We start from the raw sequence: 16,533 nt of genomic DNA on the forward strand, positions 1-16,533 counted from the left end.
AAAAAGCATGCGATTGTCTCTGTTTTCAAGGGAAAAAATACCAACGGAATAAAGTCAAAAAAGGACGGTAACATTAACTGGCCTCGCACGCTCAACAGCACATCTATGACTCAGAGGAGCTGAAAGAACATCTGATAACAGGAGCAGTCTTGAGAGGGGGTTTACACTGCCTGGAGACATCTACATCGCTGCTGAGAACTGGGGAGCCGAGAAGTTTGGTAGGATGGGTTTCCACAGGAAATAAGGGCAGGTAACTGTTTTCAAAGCCATTTTCCTGCACCATTCTCATTTATTTCAGTTGTATTTACTTGCAGCTTCATAGAAAGCTTTTTTCTTCCCCCTTCCCCATGAGCCACTTCTTCCTGAGGGAGGGCTGAACTATCTCGCACGAGCTATAGACCACTCTCCTTCTAGTATGACTCTTAGGATAAACATCTGGAAAACAAGGTCCTGTAGTGCAATGAAACTGTAAGTAAACAGCTGGTGGATCCAGGCAAACCAGTACACAATCACTTTGCTTTCTTACACTTGAGCCATTTGGGCAGGAGCAGCCTTCTCAGCCCATAGGAAAAACATGGAAGAAAGGAAGCAGTCTGCTGGGTTACCAGCAGGAACGCAATAATAATATTACTTAACATTAATTAGTTTACATCTGTGAGGCAGGCTGAAAGCTCAGAGAGCATCCGTAACTAAAAAGGGCATGATGCTGTGGACTATGATTATGCCTACTGAGCTTGTAGTTTCCTTACAAAGATGAAAAGCAATTCTCCTGGTACATACCATGCACTTAAAAAGCAGAGAGCAAAGCTCTGTTGTAATTACAGTATTTTTTCCTCAGCATCACCATGACTTGGGATTGCACAAAGCAAACATTGCTGTCAGTCAGCTGTGACTCTTTATGAAGTTTATGCATTGAAGATGGTCGTGAAAGATTCAGGAAAATGCAGTCTTGCATGTTAATTTTTCAAGAAACAAAGGGACTGAAGTAATTCAGTTCAAAAGTCAAATGAGTTCCTGTAAGCCCTTTTGTGAAAACTCCCAGATAAAATCTGTGTAACTTTTCTCCTGTAAATCACTTCTCCTATCTCTGCTGCTATGTACCGCAGCTGTTACTTTTCCTTCATCTATCAAGGTTATTTCTTTTATTCCAAGCAAGACTGGGGAGGGAACAATGTTGTTTGATTTTCCAAGGCTGGTCAAGAGATAATGTAGAATTTATTCTTTAAAGGTTCAAAGGAAATAACATAAATTCATCTGTCCATTGTCAGATATCCTTGGATAACTATGTTGCAGACAAGTAAAGCAATAAACATTGCTTACTTGGGGGGGGAGGGGGAAATCACATTTAAATGCAAAACTTCTCTCTGCATCTTTTAAAGATTTCCCAAATTCCAATCTCCTTCTCACCACTCCATGTTAACCAGAAATAAGGTGTTCAAAGCTGTTTCTCTCAACAAGTATATTTCTGGTTTTAAACAGTATTTAGTCCCATCTTTGAACTCAACATGCAGTTTCTGTGATGAGATAGGTACAGTTCTAGGAAGGACAAAAACTCCATGGAAGAAAACAAAGTAAATCAAACAGGATGTCTCTGCCCCACTTCCCAGCTTCTCAGGACTCCTCCCCACTCTCTACACAAGTTGTGTACAGTCCCCTGGGTCAGTGCATAACCCCCCCAAATCATGTCTTTTCTTTTTGCAGTAGCAGAGGAAAACAACAGTGCTGAGGGTTTCTGAAACTGTTCAGGAGGAAGGCTCCTATGGATGACAGTTTGTTCTTATGGACCTTACACAACACAGCTCATCCTGGCAAGTCATTATTTCTGACCCTGCACCCTTGGTCCAACACTCTTTCAGGATGAATAAATTTAGCATCACTATGCTGGCACTGATTCTTCTATCACACATCCCTGACGTGCACATAATATACCTATGCCATTTCTGCTCTTGTGAATGTAATGGGAAAGGTGAAAAGCTCATGTTGTTACCTTTGGCTGGGTAACATGCCCACCTCAGCCTGAGGTGCAGACACGCTGGAGAGATGGCTGGAGAACCGCCTCCTCCCAATGGCACCCATAAGGTACGCTTCTTGTTCACTTACCACACTGGGCATGCTCAGGGAGTCATCTAGAAAGAAAGAAAAAACAGGAAAGGAGAGGAAACAACCACCCCAACCCCCACCTGCATGTTTAAAGTTGTCAAGTGACAACAGGATGCCAAAGGTGTACCCAGCATTTACTTACCAAGACCCAAAGCCTGCAAATTTGAATACTTCAATTAGATTAGTCACAGTTCAGAAAGACACATGATGATGAAGCCAGCACACATGGGGCAGGGGTTTATGCATGGTTTAAGCTCACATGGCTCTCAGGAATATGTGTTTGAGGAATTCAGCTTTCACTAGGGCTTAATTCCTGTGATTAATAAATAATATACAGTGCTTCATGGCATAAAAGCTGTAACTGCACATTTTGCTGGTGTGAAATAAACTGCTGCTATGCTACAGCAAAGCACTGTTACAAAAGAGAAACTACATAACAGCAAAATACAGAACTGACACCCTTTAACGCCCTTTGGGACATGCATTTTGACTGTTACCCAAAAATTAGATAAACTGTCTCAAATATGTCATACTATAACTGAACTATACAGCCAGCTGGATCGTGATCAGGACTGCTTGAAATTTTCAGTGCTGTTTCAGATTATATAAAGTACCTGGAAAGAAATAACTTGTGTTTTTTACCACAACAACTTCTAATTACAAATAAACAAATAAAAGAAAGGGGAAGTTTTTTGTAATTTTCTCTTTTCTTTTTGACCTTTTCCAATTTTGATATTCTGAAATATTTTATGGTAGCATTAAGCCAAGGCAGAGCTGAGGTAATACTGCAGCAAGCACATAGGAAGGTAGCAATCATTGTTCCACACAGTGGTTCATAATGAATCTGAGGCTCAAACCAGAGTTTGCCACAGTGAGTATCTGAGCATTGTATCAGCAGTACAATGCTGGGTGGATTGTACAATGTTTAGTGATGAACCCAGCTAAAATAAGGTTGGGCTGAGCCTGGAAAGTTTCAGGCTAACTGTTCTTTCCCAAAAGGCAATTCTGCTGTAACTGCACAGGCCTTTCTTTTGTGCCACCCATTTTCACTCCTTTTGTTTCATGTCTTTGGGGAATAGTCAGCAGTCCTCAAACACAGAAGTGAAGCGCCTGAGTTCCAGGCATGGAGGCAACCGACCGCTGCAGCACCAGAAGGCAGTATCCCTGCTAAAAAAGTAGGGGGAAGCCCAAGCCTGATGACATATGAGCAGAGTTTTCTACCCTGGCTTTCAGTGATGGACAACTCAGAAGCAGATGGACAGCTCAGAAGCAGAGAGAAGGCAAAATTCCAAGAATATAATGAAACTCAGCTGAAATGACAAAGCAACATTCAGGTCATTGCAAAGTAGTCCCCAAAAGATTCACCATCCCATTCCTTCTAAATTTGCACCAGAAAGCCTGGCACCCCAGAACCAGCCAGCTGCCCAAAAGGGAGATCAAGCATTTGTTGTCAGTAGGTTTAAGGCTTAATTTCCTCTTTGTTAATCAAGTGACACGAGCAGACAGACATTCCTCTCTGCAGAGAGCCACAGCTGGATCCTATGCAGCAAAAGGACAACATATTCAACATCAGAGCATCTAGACAGAAGTGATGAGCAGGAAGTACTCAGATCCTGCAGGAACAGGATCCTAATAACAGAGCAGCCACAGCCTCTACCTACTGTCATGATGAAGGCCGAAGAGAGGACTGATTGCCAAATGCTTTGTCAGCACTGTGAGGACTGCCTGTCAGCCCAGGTCCCACATACTAAAATCTGCCTGTGCCCTTCCCTTTTCCCTACCCATGGATCAGGAGGGAATGAGGAGGTATGTAACAACCCAAGCTTTAACATCAGGAACTCTGTAGCAACCACACCAGTTTCTTAGCCTCATGCCCCTGTGGGCCTTTTGTTCATAGTGGGACAACTGTCTTTCCCTCTGGGGCATCAAGAAAACACCTTCAGTGGGGGTTGGAACTAGATGATCTTTAAGGTCCCTTCTAACCCAAACCATTCTATGATTCAAGGCTGGGGGTTTAGCTTGAATCAGCAGCCACGTACTTTCTTCATCCTCCTCATCCGTGCGGCTCAGCGTGTCCTGCGAGGCCTGCTGGGAAGGCTCGCTGTCCTGCTCCCACACCGTGCCAGTGCCCGTGTTGGAGCGGGACATGGTGGCCAGGCTCAGGCGGTACGCCGAGGTGGACGTGCCCACGGTGCTCACGGATGTCTTCCCTTGGTAGGCTGCGCAAGAGTGGGAAAACCAAACCCAAGTCAGTGATGGCTCTGGAAACCAACAACCAGCCAAGCGTTCTGTCACATCGGGCACTGGATTCTGCCTGGACTGGTGGGGCAGGGGTTGGCAGATGTGATATAACAGGCACAGCTGCCCTTGCTCACCTCATCTGTCCAAAATCTGTTTTTCTCATGCAGTCTGGTTTTCTCTCTTACCTTTAGCACCATGTTTTCCAGATCAGTTTCAACATTTAGTAACAAAGCAATTTTTTAACAAGGAAAAAGGCTGAGGCATTTTCTTTTGAATTTGTTTTCTTTTCTTGAGAACAAAGCACATAAAATCTCTTGCCATGTGTAAGGCAGTGGCTGCCATCTCGTGGCAACAAGGGCAATGATTAACAGGAGGTAAGTGTCCCCTCATACACCTTTTGCCCTGGGATGCTGATCTAGACCTCACAGTAGAGAACCAAAGAGACCAAGAGGAGAAAAAGATCTGCTGCTGACAAACAGACAGACGTTTCTTCACAGGCATCTTTGGATATACAGGGATGCAGGTAGGGGCTTGCTGCATTGTGGGCTAGGGATGCACACAGTGAGAGGCAGCTGCTGGGAAACACGACTTGGGTTTGGTGGAATAAATAGGCATGACAAGGTGCATTTGACAACTAACCTGGATTTTTTGGCTGTCCAGTGGCAAAGCTGGGCTGGCCATAGGGCTCGATCCGAGGGCAGGCTGTCAGAGTGTGGGTAGATTACCCTATTCCCCTCCTAGGCAGCGGCCAGGTCTGCCTCCTCACACTGGCCAGATTGGGCTGAAGGCCCTTTGCTCTGCCCTGTCCTTACCAGAGCCGCTGTGCACTGCTTCCTTGAGGATCTTCAGCTCGTTGTTGAACTCGGCGATGAGGGAGCTCTTGCAGAGCGGGCGCGGGATGAAGCGGCGCTCCAGCTGGTCGGCGATGTGCTGCCGGGCAGTCAGCTCCTCGTGGTTCTCAGCCGGCTGGGCCAGCAGCTGCAAAGTTGGGACATGTTAGCACTGCAGGGATGTGGTGTCCAGGGACCTGGGACTGGTCTCCAGACCAGCATGGGCCGGCAGCCTGCAGGCCGTGCTCTTTGCAGGCATGAGGTTTTGACTCCAACTATGACGTTTCCACCTGTCTTTCAGGGACAACTTCGTGTTTGACCGAACAGATACCAAAACCTCACTGACACTGGTACACAGGGATGAGGGCTTTCTTATGCTAAGCTTTACCCCCGGACATGAGACAGCTCCTTCCTCTAAGATGATTTAGTCTGTCCAAGTGGTGAGCCATGGCAAGCTAAGTGAAGTGGAGTACCATGTGCTAGTCTACCTGGTAAGCCGGGGAGAGCCCTGGCAGCCTCAGCCTAGCAGCTGCCTGTCCATCCACAAAAGCCCTGTCAGAACGTTCATCCAAGAGATGGAAAGCAGAGTGGTCCTTCCTGGCTGTCAGCTGTACTGCCTGGCTTTGTGCAGAGAGAGATTTCTGGAAGATTTCTGCCAGCCATGCCAACTCCCTCCTATGTTCAGAGCATCCACACTACTTCTAAATACTTTTAGTGACTTTGCTGCCAAATTAAGTCCACCTGCAAACCCTCTTGATCAAGCCTGATAGTTTCCCATCCAGGGAACTAAGACTAGCTGTACTCCATGAATCAGAGCTCCTGTATGTCTGGCATACCTTTTAGTGCAGCCCTGTGATTCAGTTTCAAAGGGTTCTCAGGCTTACTAACTCTGAAAAGTCACTCACTACAGTAACACACAGTTCTTCCAGGAGTGCTGTTCCTCTGTTCTCAGCGGGGGAATAAAGGATATCTTGCCTTCAGGGAGTGATCTATCAGGAGCCAAAGCAACTGTTACCTTGCACTGGATGAAGGGCCGAAGGAGCACAAAGATAGGGATCCGTGTTCGTACGATAAAGTCGAGGAAATCCCACAGGGCCAGCCCTCCCACCTTCCGTAGCGCCATCTCTTTGACTTGCAGGCTCAGCCAGTACCACTGGCTGTCCAGTTGGCGTTCAAAGCAAACAAGGATCACCTTCAGGGCTACGGGGGAACACACACACCAGCAAACGGCAGTCAGAGATGTTGTCCATGTCCCTTACAAGCATTGAGGGAGGTATGGAGGGGGCAGAGTGGGCACAGACCTACACAGGCATGCATGCAAGCACGTGCACATGCACACGCACACGCACAAACCTCAGGGTCACCACTGTCTTTTCTATCAGTCTCCAAACGTGGCTGGGAAGGAGGGCAACCTTCTTATAATAAAGGCCTCAGGATCAGGACTCAAGAGTCCCATTTCCAGAGAGATTTTCCTACTTCACACCTAAGTTCCTCTGTATTTTTTTGCTCTAACTTCTTCTCTCCCTCCCTGCAGAGTTCTTTTGTCTCCCTGGAATCCAGGTATTTTGAAAGCAGCTCAGGGGGGTGGGGGGAGAAACCAGCCCTGGCTGATCAGACAACCTCAAGAATCTTGATCAAGCATATCCACACAAAAGAGTCACCCTGTGAGCACAATAACCTCCAGGTTATTTATGGGGTAATGAAAAGAACCTATCTAGCAGTGAAGCTGCATGAGTCATGGCCAATCTAAACAAAAAATATGGTTCAGTAAGCCAAGGGCCATAATTCACAAGAGCACTGCATTATAAATGGGGACAAACTGCAGTGAGGTTCAAAACAGTGCTCTATACTAAAGTCAGCAGTGACCAACAGTTAGCTCACAGGAGAGGAAAGTCTCCCCCTTTCCATGCTCCCCTGGTCTGGAACAAACAGAGAGGCCTGGAAATTGCTAGGGGAAGGTTGACTCCTCCATCTTTCTTGATGGGATGCCCAAAACATCTAAGCCATCACACATCTGTATCCAGGTTTGTTGGGGTGTGTATGGGGGTATATCAGTTGTGAACCACCATTTTTTCATCAGTGCTATCCCATTCCTCACATATGGGGTAGCAAAGACCTGGATATAGGTCTTTGGATAAATGCCCTCACAAAATCAGAAACAGAGAAGCTGTGAAGAGTTCTCCTCCTTTGAAGGAGAAAGCTCTGAGACAAAACTTTCCCCATATAGCTAGCCCCAATAACCTGCAGTGCTGCTGCATCTCCAATTTGATTATTTTTTCTTTCCTTTCACTTGTGAGTTATATGTGAGAAAATACAGTACTACCTTGCAGCAGCATACAGTGAGCAGAGGCAGGGCCAGTCAGTAAGGACCATGTGTGTGCAGGACCAGCAGGCAGCAGGCTGTATCATGTTTCTCCCTAGCTAGCCAAGGGTCAGTGAAGCTGTGGCACTAGGGGCTGACAGGCAGCCTCACTTGCCTTCTGTGCCTTCACTGCTGGACTCTGGGAGTATGAAAACTGAGCGACTTCTACCTGTGCTGTAATCTCCTCCAGCTGCAGTGCAGACACTGCTAACGTTGCTGAGCGTTCCACAGATACTCCTGGCTTCATGCTCTGGCCTGGCTCCTTGTTCAGGACAAGACCTAAAGCAGCTCTAAAGAGCTCAATTAGCTCCTGCCTGAGAAGATTTTCTTTGGTGCTGTCTACAGTCTTGAACACTCCGTTTTATCTCTGTCTCTTCTCAGTGGTCAGCAGAAGCCATCACTCACCCAGGTAGGCAGCCTGGCTGGTGGACTCTGCGAGCCCTTCCCGCCGCAGGTCCTTCCCTGCGTCCCCTGGGGTGGAGCAATGGGCAGGGGAGCTCTCCAGCATGAAATTCTTGCTGCGGGAAGTGCTGATGATGCGAGGTGGCAGGAGGATATTGATAACAGTCTGGAGCAGCAGCAGGACCTCAGGCTGCTCCAGCCAGGGGCTGTCTGAGATGCATTGGGAGGGGAGAGAGAGAGAAAGATCAGGCTACATTCCATCAAAGACACCCAAAAGATCCAGACCCTGTTCAGTTCCAAAATGGGATGCAATCTCAAATGTTCCCTAAGCCACAACTCTGTCCCCCACACCTTGTTATGCTGCTTCTCCTCCTGCAAGCAAAGGCAAAGTTTATTTTAGCACCAACACAAACACACACACAGAGCTACACAGCACAAAGAAATGTCCCATCCAGTGGTCTCATGATCTCATTTCCTTTTGACATTCCCCTCTCCCTTTACTCTTTGCTTTCATTTAGGGATTTACCAGTGAGCACCCTCTATAGAAGAAAGCAAGGAGCAGGGCTTGTGCCAGACAGATTGGGCAGACAGTGATCCACAGGGGCACACAATTTCTGTGACCTCTGCTCCCCTCTGTGGCTTCTGCTACAACAGATTCGTCTTGCCCTGCACTCCAGTTTCAAAAGAAGGAGCACATCTGTGTAAGATCTGACTCAAGAACCATGGCACAGTGAAACAAAGAGAAGAAACAACAACAACTTCTTCTTCTAACTGGGCTCTTTTCAGCCTCAGACCCAAAGGGCACTCAGCTGACCCACTGCCAGCGACAGAAAACCAAATTCAAATATAAAAGTAAAAAAATCGACAGGGGGCAGGGAAAGTGCAAACATCAGTTGTCAGAAAAGGGGGAGAAAAATTCTTTTTGTTAAATTAGTCAGACCTTTGCTTCCAGATCCTACTGTGAGCACAAATGGAATCAGTAGGTTTAAAAGCATTCCTTCCCTTCTTTCCTGATTGGTGAATGGGGAGACGACATGGCTTAGGGGGAAATCTTCTTTCAAAGCCTGTGCAGTAATAATAAGAAAGGATTAAACGATTTCATCAGCAGATCACGAACACAAGTTACTGCAGGGAATGATGGTCCCCCAGGCACCCTGTTTACACAGCACAACACTGGCATTGATGACTTGATTGAACCAGAAGCCCTGCAACCACTTAGGTAGGAGTAAAAGGAATTCACAGAGTGAGTAACAGAGGTGTCACCTGCTCTTGTCATAGCCAAGATGCAAGAAGCCCAGATTCCTAACTCATAGGTGTCTTTAACAAAATCAGATGTATCCCATAGGAGTCGGCTTAGTGCAAGTCCTGAACTCTGCAGTGCTGTGAATGGCATCAGGATCTGACCCAGATTATGGGGAATAAAAAAAGGAGTAGACGAAATTGCACAAATGACATAAACTAAATATTCTGCTGTCCTAACGTGGACATTTTTGTTCTGCCTCACTTTGTGTTGCCCAATCATCCTGCCTATCACAAAGAATGAACTGAAAAATAAAACAATGCACATTTACTTCTTGACACGTAAGTCAAGCCTAAATGGAAAGGTCTGTCTTCTTGAGAGGAGGTAATACAAGTAACTATAACTAGAACCTCTGCTCATTTACAACTTCCCAGTTGCTACAGATTTAGCTGTGAAATGCAACCGAACCTTGTAACCCTGCAAGCTTGCAGACCTGGGTTGAGAAATTCCAGGAGAAGATGTTTTCTGATGGGGTGTGAAGTGCTTCTGTTTCATATCCTGCTGGAAGTATTAGGAATTATGACTACTCATGTTTTTCTGACATGTTTTGTTTTCATTACATTTAAAGCCCCTGAATGAGTGAACAGGGAAAAGAGGATAATAAAACACCCCAATACTTAAAAAAAATAAATAAATATTAATTTGGTATCTGATTTTAAAAAAGAGAAAAGATTTCAGAGAAGGTGAAGTTGGCCCTTTTTTTGCTTTTGATTAAAGAACCATTACCTCAGAGCTGGAAGAAAACTGTCCTCTTTCTGTGTCAGTTGGTACCAAAAAGTCCTTTTGTGCCTCATGCTCTGAGGGACAGCACTGTGTTCTGGTCCCTATGAGGCTTCCTTCCCAAGCCGCCCTGCTGCTCAGGAATACCTGCTGAAGTATTCAACTGGATGTGCCAATGCATATTTAAAAATGCAAGTTGGAGCTAGATTAGGGAATTTGTCCCTTCTTTGGTCACCATTCTGTCTGATTTCATGCCAATGGGGAGGGAAAGGGATACAGAAGCAGAAAGACTCTGCAACAGTTATGGCACTGCTATGAGAAAGGAATAGTGATGAAATTCTCTAAAAAGTCCAGGATGGTTGTTTTTGGTTTTAATTCTGGACAACAAGGATGCGATTGAGTCAGCAGCTGAAAAGCCAAGTTGCCCTGCTTTTTTTCAGCTGGCACACTGTGTGACCAGCTCAGGTAGGAGCAGAAGAGCACAAACTCCATTCTCAGTTGCTAACATGATCCCATGGGAAAAGAGGTAGGGTTGAATGGACATGACCTAAGCCAGGGCCCATCTCCCTGTGGCAGGAGGCTTACGCTAACTCCTTAAATCCTGCAGAGAATCCTAATGGGATTGTCAGAGCCTTAAACAGCATCAATCAGCCGAACTCCCTGGACTTCAATCACAGTGTTAAGCTGATGGATGCTCACTGTGGACTTGGTCCCAACAGGTGAATTCTGAGCTCAGTCCAAGCCTTCATAAAGAAGGGAGAATTTACATGTTGCTTCTCTTTCATTTTTGGTGTATGTTCCACAGATTTTGCCCAGCTTTTGCAGAAAGCAAACAGAGCACCGATGAGTTGGTGTCTCAACCAGAAGCTGTAACAGGCCTGGCCACAGGCCAGGGCAGACACACCTGTATCTGCAATGCTACAAGCCGGACAACAGCTGTGCTGAAGGGCAGAGGTGGCGAGAGATAAGGGCTGAGATGAAGAAGGGGTAATCCGTCAGCCACACTGGAGGGTCCTACCACTCCCATCACCTGCAATACAAACAGAGCACATCACCACAGCTGACTACTTACAGTTTCATCCATGCCATATCCTCCAACGGCAGTGAAATGGAGGTGCCTTCCATCGAACACTGAGTTGGGGTGGATCTAGGAGAACCAGCCCCCGCAGTGGTCCTTGTGTGAGCTGGGGCCAGTGAGGAGGCAGAGTTCTAGCAGGGAAAGGGAGGGGAGAAGAAGGAACCAGCAAGGATGGGAGGAGTGCACAGGTAATCTGGTACATTCATAAATGTACCCAGTACCAGCCCTGAATGACCAGCACTGGACTGGTGGAACAGTTAGAGTTGGAGGATATGTCATGTAACAACTGTAACAAATACAAATATGTCATCAAAGCAAAAAGTCTGCATTGAAACTGGACTTCTTTTCCCTTCTCTGGCTGATCTACTTGAAAAATAATGTCCTAAGTCTGACCCAAGCCGGGTTTTGTACAATGTTCAGATTCCTCTCACAGTCTGTTCTTAGGAACTCTGATTCATTTTACCTGACCTTAGATGTCTGAAACAAAGTCACCTGCACGTGACCTGGTTGTCTGGAACAACTTGAAATATCAGCACAAGCAAATAACACTTCCAGGGGAGAGTTATTTGAACTGTTTTGGATGTGTCCCTCAGGAGGAATTAAATCACAGGCCTGTACACGCTTGTTTCTCTCCATGACTAGAAACATCTAGACGATGGGAACAGGGAGAAGCTCCCTGGCAGACGTCTAAGCTTAGGGGAGATGAATGCACTCTTTTATTTTATTCCCAAATTCAGCCTGGGGAAAAAGGCAGTAATCAGTTTTATGCCGGAAAACCAAAGAAGAATTTAGAAAGGAAAGAGGCAGAGCCTTTTCTTTATATCACTATGGATTATCATTTAGACATTTTCCCACCTTCCTAGCCGATCTTATTTTGGACTTCATGAACTAGTCTCCACATGATACAGCATGTAGTCAGGCATGCTCCCACAGCCGACAGTGGCCATAGTTCTGACAGCTAAAGCCAAATTACTCATAACAGTAAGAGTAATCTTTTTGTGGTAGCTCTCCCTGATGTTCCCAGCCAGCTCATTCTAAGCATGGTGACTGTGCCTCAGCACTGCGGAGCTTTCTGCTATTTTTAGAGCATTGGCTAATTCTTAATGCAGGCCCCTTGGAGAGCTTGCTGGCATGATTCACTCTGCCATGCCTGCTTGCCAAACTGCAAGTCCATTCTAGGCTTGTATTTGCGCTAACTCAGTAGTGACTTCCCCATGCAGCAACCCTAAGCAGTCCAAGGGCCCAGAATTGCAGCACCTCCAAGTAGCTACCTCTGCTTGAACATGGAAAATGTCTTACAGATTCTGACAGGTTGGAGCTTTCCTGCCCTTGTGGCGCTGAATGCTGAATGGTCTTGAAGGAAAAACCCGGCAAAAACTGGTACTGCATTTCAGCTGCTAATCATTGCTTTTAAAGCCCCTCGGAGCTGAGAGGTTTTTGTAACCACTAGGAAAAGTTACATCATTTATGTTCTAAGGATAAAATGTTATACAATCCAGTAACAATAAAAATGCTAGTGCAGCCTTTCCCTCTTTAGTTGTATTTTTCCCACATGGAATGAAAGCACACACATTTGTTCAAATGGTTTGGGTTATACTGATATCAAATAGAGTTTGACCCCTGTGTAACAACTGAAGAAACACTACAGTCTACCACTGACCGACCAGTCAGACTCCATCTGTGCCATGTCTCTGCTGTAACACACTTAGGAGCATGAATTCTACTAAAAGTGGGATCTGAACATTGTACAGTGCAAACCTGTACTAGATCAAGCCACGGACATTGCAATCAGTGGAGTGAATTCACCCATATAAACCCTTCTATCTAGCCAGCACCTGATGGCCTCTGGCAGAGCCGTCAGGGTCCTTCCCCACTGGAGATGGTAGGTATCCCCAGTGCCACCCTCTCCCCGTCTCTACCAGGTGAGTGCAGTCTCCACCACCCCACTCTCCAACTTGCAGCCCTCAACTCTCAGCTCAATCTGGCAAAGGTAGATCTTTAAAGTGGTGCGTGGGAAGCTTGACCATTGCTACTGGTCACTGTGTCTCCCCATGCACCACTTCAAAAATGAACCTTGCTATTTCTAGTGTCACTTGCGAAGTCCCCTTGTGAGGGGTAAGGGGGACAGGTAAAATGACAGGAATGGGAATGAACTGTCATCTTCAATCCAGAGAAGTCAACAGCAGGGGGAGGTTTAGCAAAGGTTCACGGGGTTGCCGCTCAGCTACTCACCAGATTGACACACACATTGATCAGAGACCTAAGGTGAGGCAGGAAGGATATGATAGGCTGCCTCTGAAGTGTCAAACAAACCCCTTCAATCAAACTGCTGGCAGGCTCCCACTCAACCTGGCGCCTGCAATACAACAGTAGGTGCCGTTAGCCCCGGGCCTCCTGCCCCCCACCAGACGCTCGCACACACGGTGACCGACACACAGTCACGCCCACAGAGGAAACGGTTCAGACAGCGACCACGTCCGAGATGAGCACAGAGAAAAGGTGTTACCCACGCAGCTCAGGAAAGCACAGAGCCACAGAGCACACTGGGCGTTGGAGAGAGACAGGAAACGAAGCAAAGGGGGCTGTGCTCGCAGCACAAGCCCCCTCACACAGTGGTGGATGAGCTGGGTTTCACTCCCTGATGCTTCCCTCTGACAGATGGAGAATGAAAAGGAGCCACCAGACAGCTGCCTCAGGTGTGCCTGTGTGGGGAAAAGGTCTGTTGTGCTGTGCTCCCAGCTGAGAGCGACTCCTCCAGCTCTTCTTGTGGTTTGTGGATGTTCTCGCTCCATCAGCTGTGAGTGCCTCTGTAAGCTACTCTGCAGTCTAGTCTGCTCTGCCAGCCTGACTCCCAGACAGTCTGCCCCAAAGGTAAACTGATCCAGCAGAACGATCTTTACCTTCCTCACCCTGTGCAGGGGGGTTGATTCATTCCCTACCAGCACCAAAGTCCTTCATTCCATGATCCTTGTTTCCCTGACACTTTGCTGTTTCTCAGCAAAACAGCTTTCGGCTTGTGACAGATGCTGAATGGAATCCTTCCTAATCATAAGCAGCCACAGCTTAGGTAACAAAGTGGTTCACACCCTTCATCTCAGGTGAAGTCAGGGCCTGACTCTTCGGAGTTAAGTATAGTTCTCAAGCCAACATGCACTTACTGGGACAGAAGGACAAGGCTTGCATAACTTGCTAGTTCAAGACTAAACACTATCCTAGTCAAGCTCCTCAGTGGACTTTACTTAGAGACACATGGGATCAAGTGTTCACTACATAAGTTCTTATGCAGACCAACGTACACCTTGTCTTTCAGCATCCACTGTTCCTAAACCTCCCGAATAGTCTGTTCTTGTACTTGTTCTTACACATACACTGTTTCCATCAGACACTGGTTTTGAAATAGGGTGCCCACAGGAGGTAGCATATAAGATTCTGATGTGAGTATCCCAGTGGATGGCTTCTGGGGTCTGATACCCAGCTCCATCACTGACAGACTTCTTGGCTACACTTAACTGTAGTTGCTGCTTTTGGTCCAGAGTCTTTTCTGTCTCTGTCCCTTGTGTACTGAAGAGCAACTTCAGCCAGGCATATGTACAGGCACAGACAGAGAGAATATGAAAGGCATTTTAATTTATGAGCATTCATTCAGCTTACACAAAGAGGAAAGATGTTCAGGAACAGGAAGACCCCTAAGCTGCCTTTGAGGCGGAAGAAAGTATGAGCAAGAAAAGAAAGAATGAGCAAGAAGCAGGCAAGACATGGCAAAGAATCAAACCAACAAGAAGGAGAAGCATTAAAATTTCTGCCTCTAAATTCCCTTTAAGAGCAGGAGTTTCTTAAAGCAGATTGTTAGCCAAAGAAATGTGATAGATAGTGATGCCAGAAAGAAGAGATCACTTCCCTATTATTTGCTCAGTCTTAGTTGGGTACATATGAAAGCTTTGTGTCTGAGTCCTGAATTATAATGTTCTCTAACATCATTTGGCTTCTCAGCTGAGACTGCCAACTCACAGCTAAAATAAAGAAAGAGTAGTGTGATGGTACAAATCTGAAGACTTATTTTGGAGAAAGAAAAATGAGATTTCTGGAAGTTCTCTCTGTAGTTCTTAATACCATGACTTTCTTTGCTACCAGAAGACACAACAAAAACATCAACATAAATGCACACTTACAGAGATAAAAACATCTGTTCATTTGCTGATACGCTGTAAAGGTTCACTGCAACACGACAGCTTTAGTTAATGACATACCCACACTTCAAGGCTTGCAACATCAGAAACGGACCCCAGAGGGTTTCCACTGTACCTGCTCACCTCAAAGTAGGCATCTTGTGAATTTTATTGAACATACGATCCAATCTCTTTAAGATGAGGATAAGGGCAGGTCTCACCGCCTCAGCTGTCCAGTCAGTGATGGGCAGCATCTCCATGATGTAGCGCCGGAGACCTCGGCTTTCCATCGTCTGCGTGTCATAAGGTGCCAGTTTCAGCAGGGAATGTGCGATTTCTGCCAATCTAAAACCAGGGTTTGTTAGGAGGAAAATCAAATACAACTTCTCCACGTGTGTCACTGAACTAACAGATAGATCTTTAGTAGTCTAGTGACATGAAAAAGATGCAAAAGTCAAACGTGCTGCTATTTAAACTCATAGACCTGACACCACGGTTCCTGGCCTGTTGAGATTCTTTGGCTGGAATAACTATTTCTATACATGTGAATGCTTTAAAGACTATTTTTACACTGATATTAAATGCACCAAACAAATGTCAGGAATCACAGAATTGTGTAGCTAAAATAAAAGTACCTGAGCTATTAGTAAGATTACAACATGGCAAATGCCTGTGATACACGTACCTGACATCACCTGTATGTCAATCAATGAGCAATTTGTTTTGGTTTCATGACTGTTTTCAGTGCCACCACTTTAAGAGGTCTCACTGCAATTTTCAGGTGTTAAATTCTAAAAATAATGTGCTGTCCCATAGGTTTACACAACATGTACTTTGTATCATTACTCCCTGCAGCTTTGATTTGTTTCTCCTAACACCTCTACAGATTGTGTTGCTGTTGCTTCTTCTAACCCTCCCAGATGGCCTCGCCAATGGCATTTTCTGTATTGACTGTGAAATACCATGGCAACATTTTACTTGCACTTCCAGTTTGACAAAGATCTACTGAAAGACCTGAATATTTGCAGTAGACAAAGACAATAAAGCTACATCTACTAATAAAAGGCATGGAAATATCTATACTCCCAATAGACTTCATAGTGTACGATTACAGTACAATCCTATTCGTATTGTGGGGGCTTCTTTTGTAATGCCTTCAACTAATAGGACATATTTCTATTCTCTTTAAAATCTGCTTAGCAATATCAAGGGCTACGAGTTCCTCAGATTAACCAAAAATGCTATAGAAGTGTCTCTTTATGCAGTATTTCCCCATTATTACTTTTTACAAGTACTTTGTCCTACTATAGAGTAGATCTGTTTTCTTAAACACT

The 16,533-nt window shown here is 45.7% G+C and overlaps 1 protein-coding gene across 1 annotated transcript in view; it reads right to left on the minus strand.

The window, feature by feature from the left end:
• UNC80 (unc-80 homolog (C. elegans)) overlaps positions 1–16,533 on the minus strand; it is a gene marked incomplete at its 5' end in the record, with an annotated part of 118,213 nt that overhangs the window by 9,428 nt on the left and 92,252 nt on the right. The window contains 9 exon segments of the mRNA XM_010019970.1: positions 1,988–2,126; positions 4,140–4,319; positions 5,154–5,319; positions 6,187–6,371; positions 7,939–8,145; positions 8,876–8,999; positions 10,860–10,985; positions 13,266–13,389; positions 15,344–15,544. Of these exon segments, the coding sequence (XP_010018272.1) occupies positions 1,988–2,126; positions 4,140–4,319; positions 5,154–5,319; positions 6,187–6,371; positions 7,939–8,145; positions 8,876–8,999; positions 10,860–10,985; positions 13,266–13,389; positions 15,344–15,544 (1,452 nt within the window).

This window comes from Nestor notabilis, unplaced genomic scaffold (assembly GCF_000696875.1).
Source record: "Nestor notabilis isolate BGI_N333 unplaced genomic scaffold, ASM69687v1 scaffold11598, whole genome shotgun sequence".
Classification (NCBI taxonomy): domain Eukaryota; kingdom Metazoa; phylum Chordata; class Aves; order Psittaciformes; family Psittacidae; genus Nestor; species Nestor notabilis.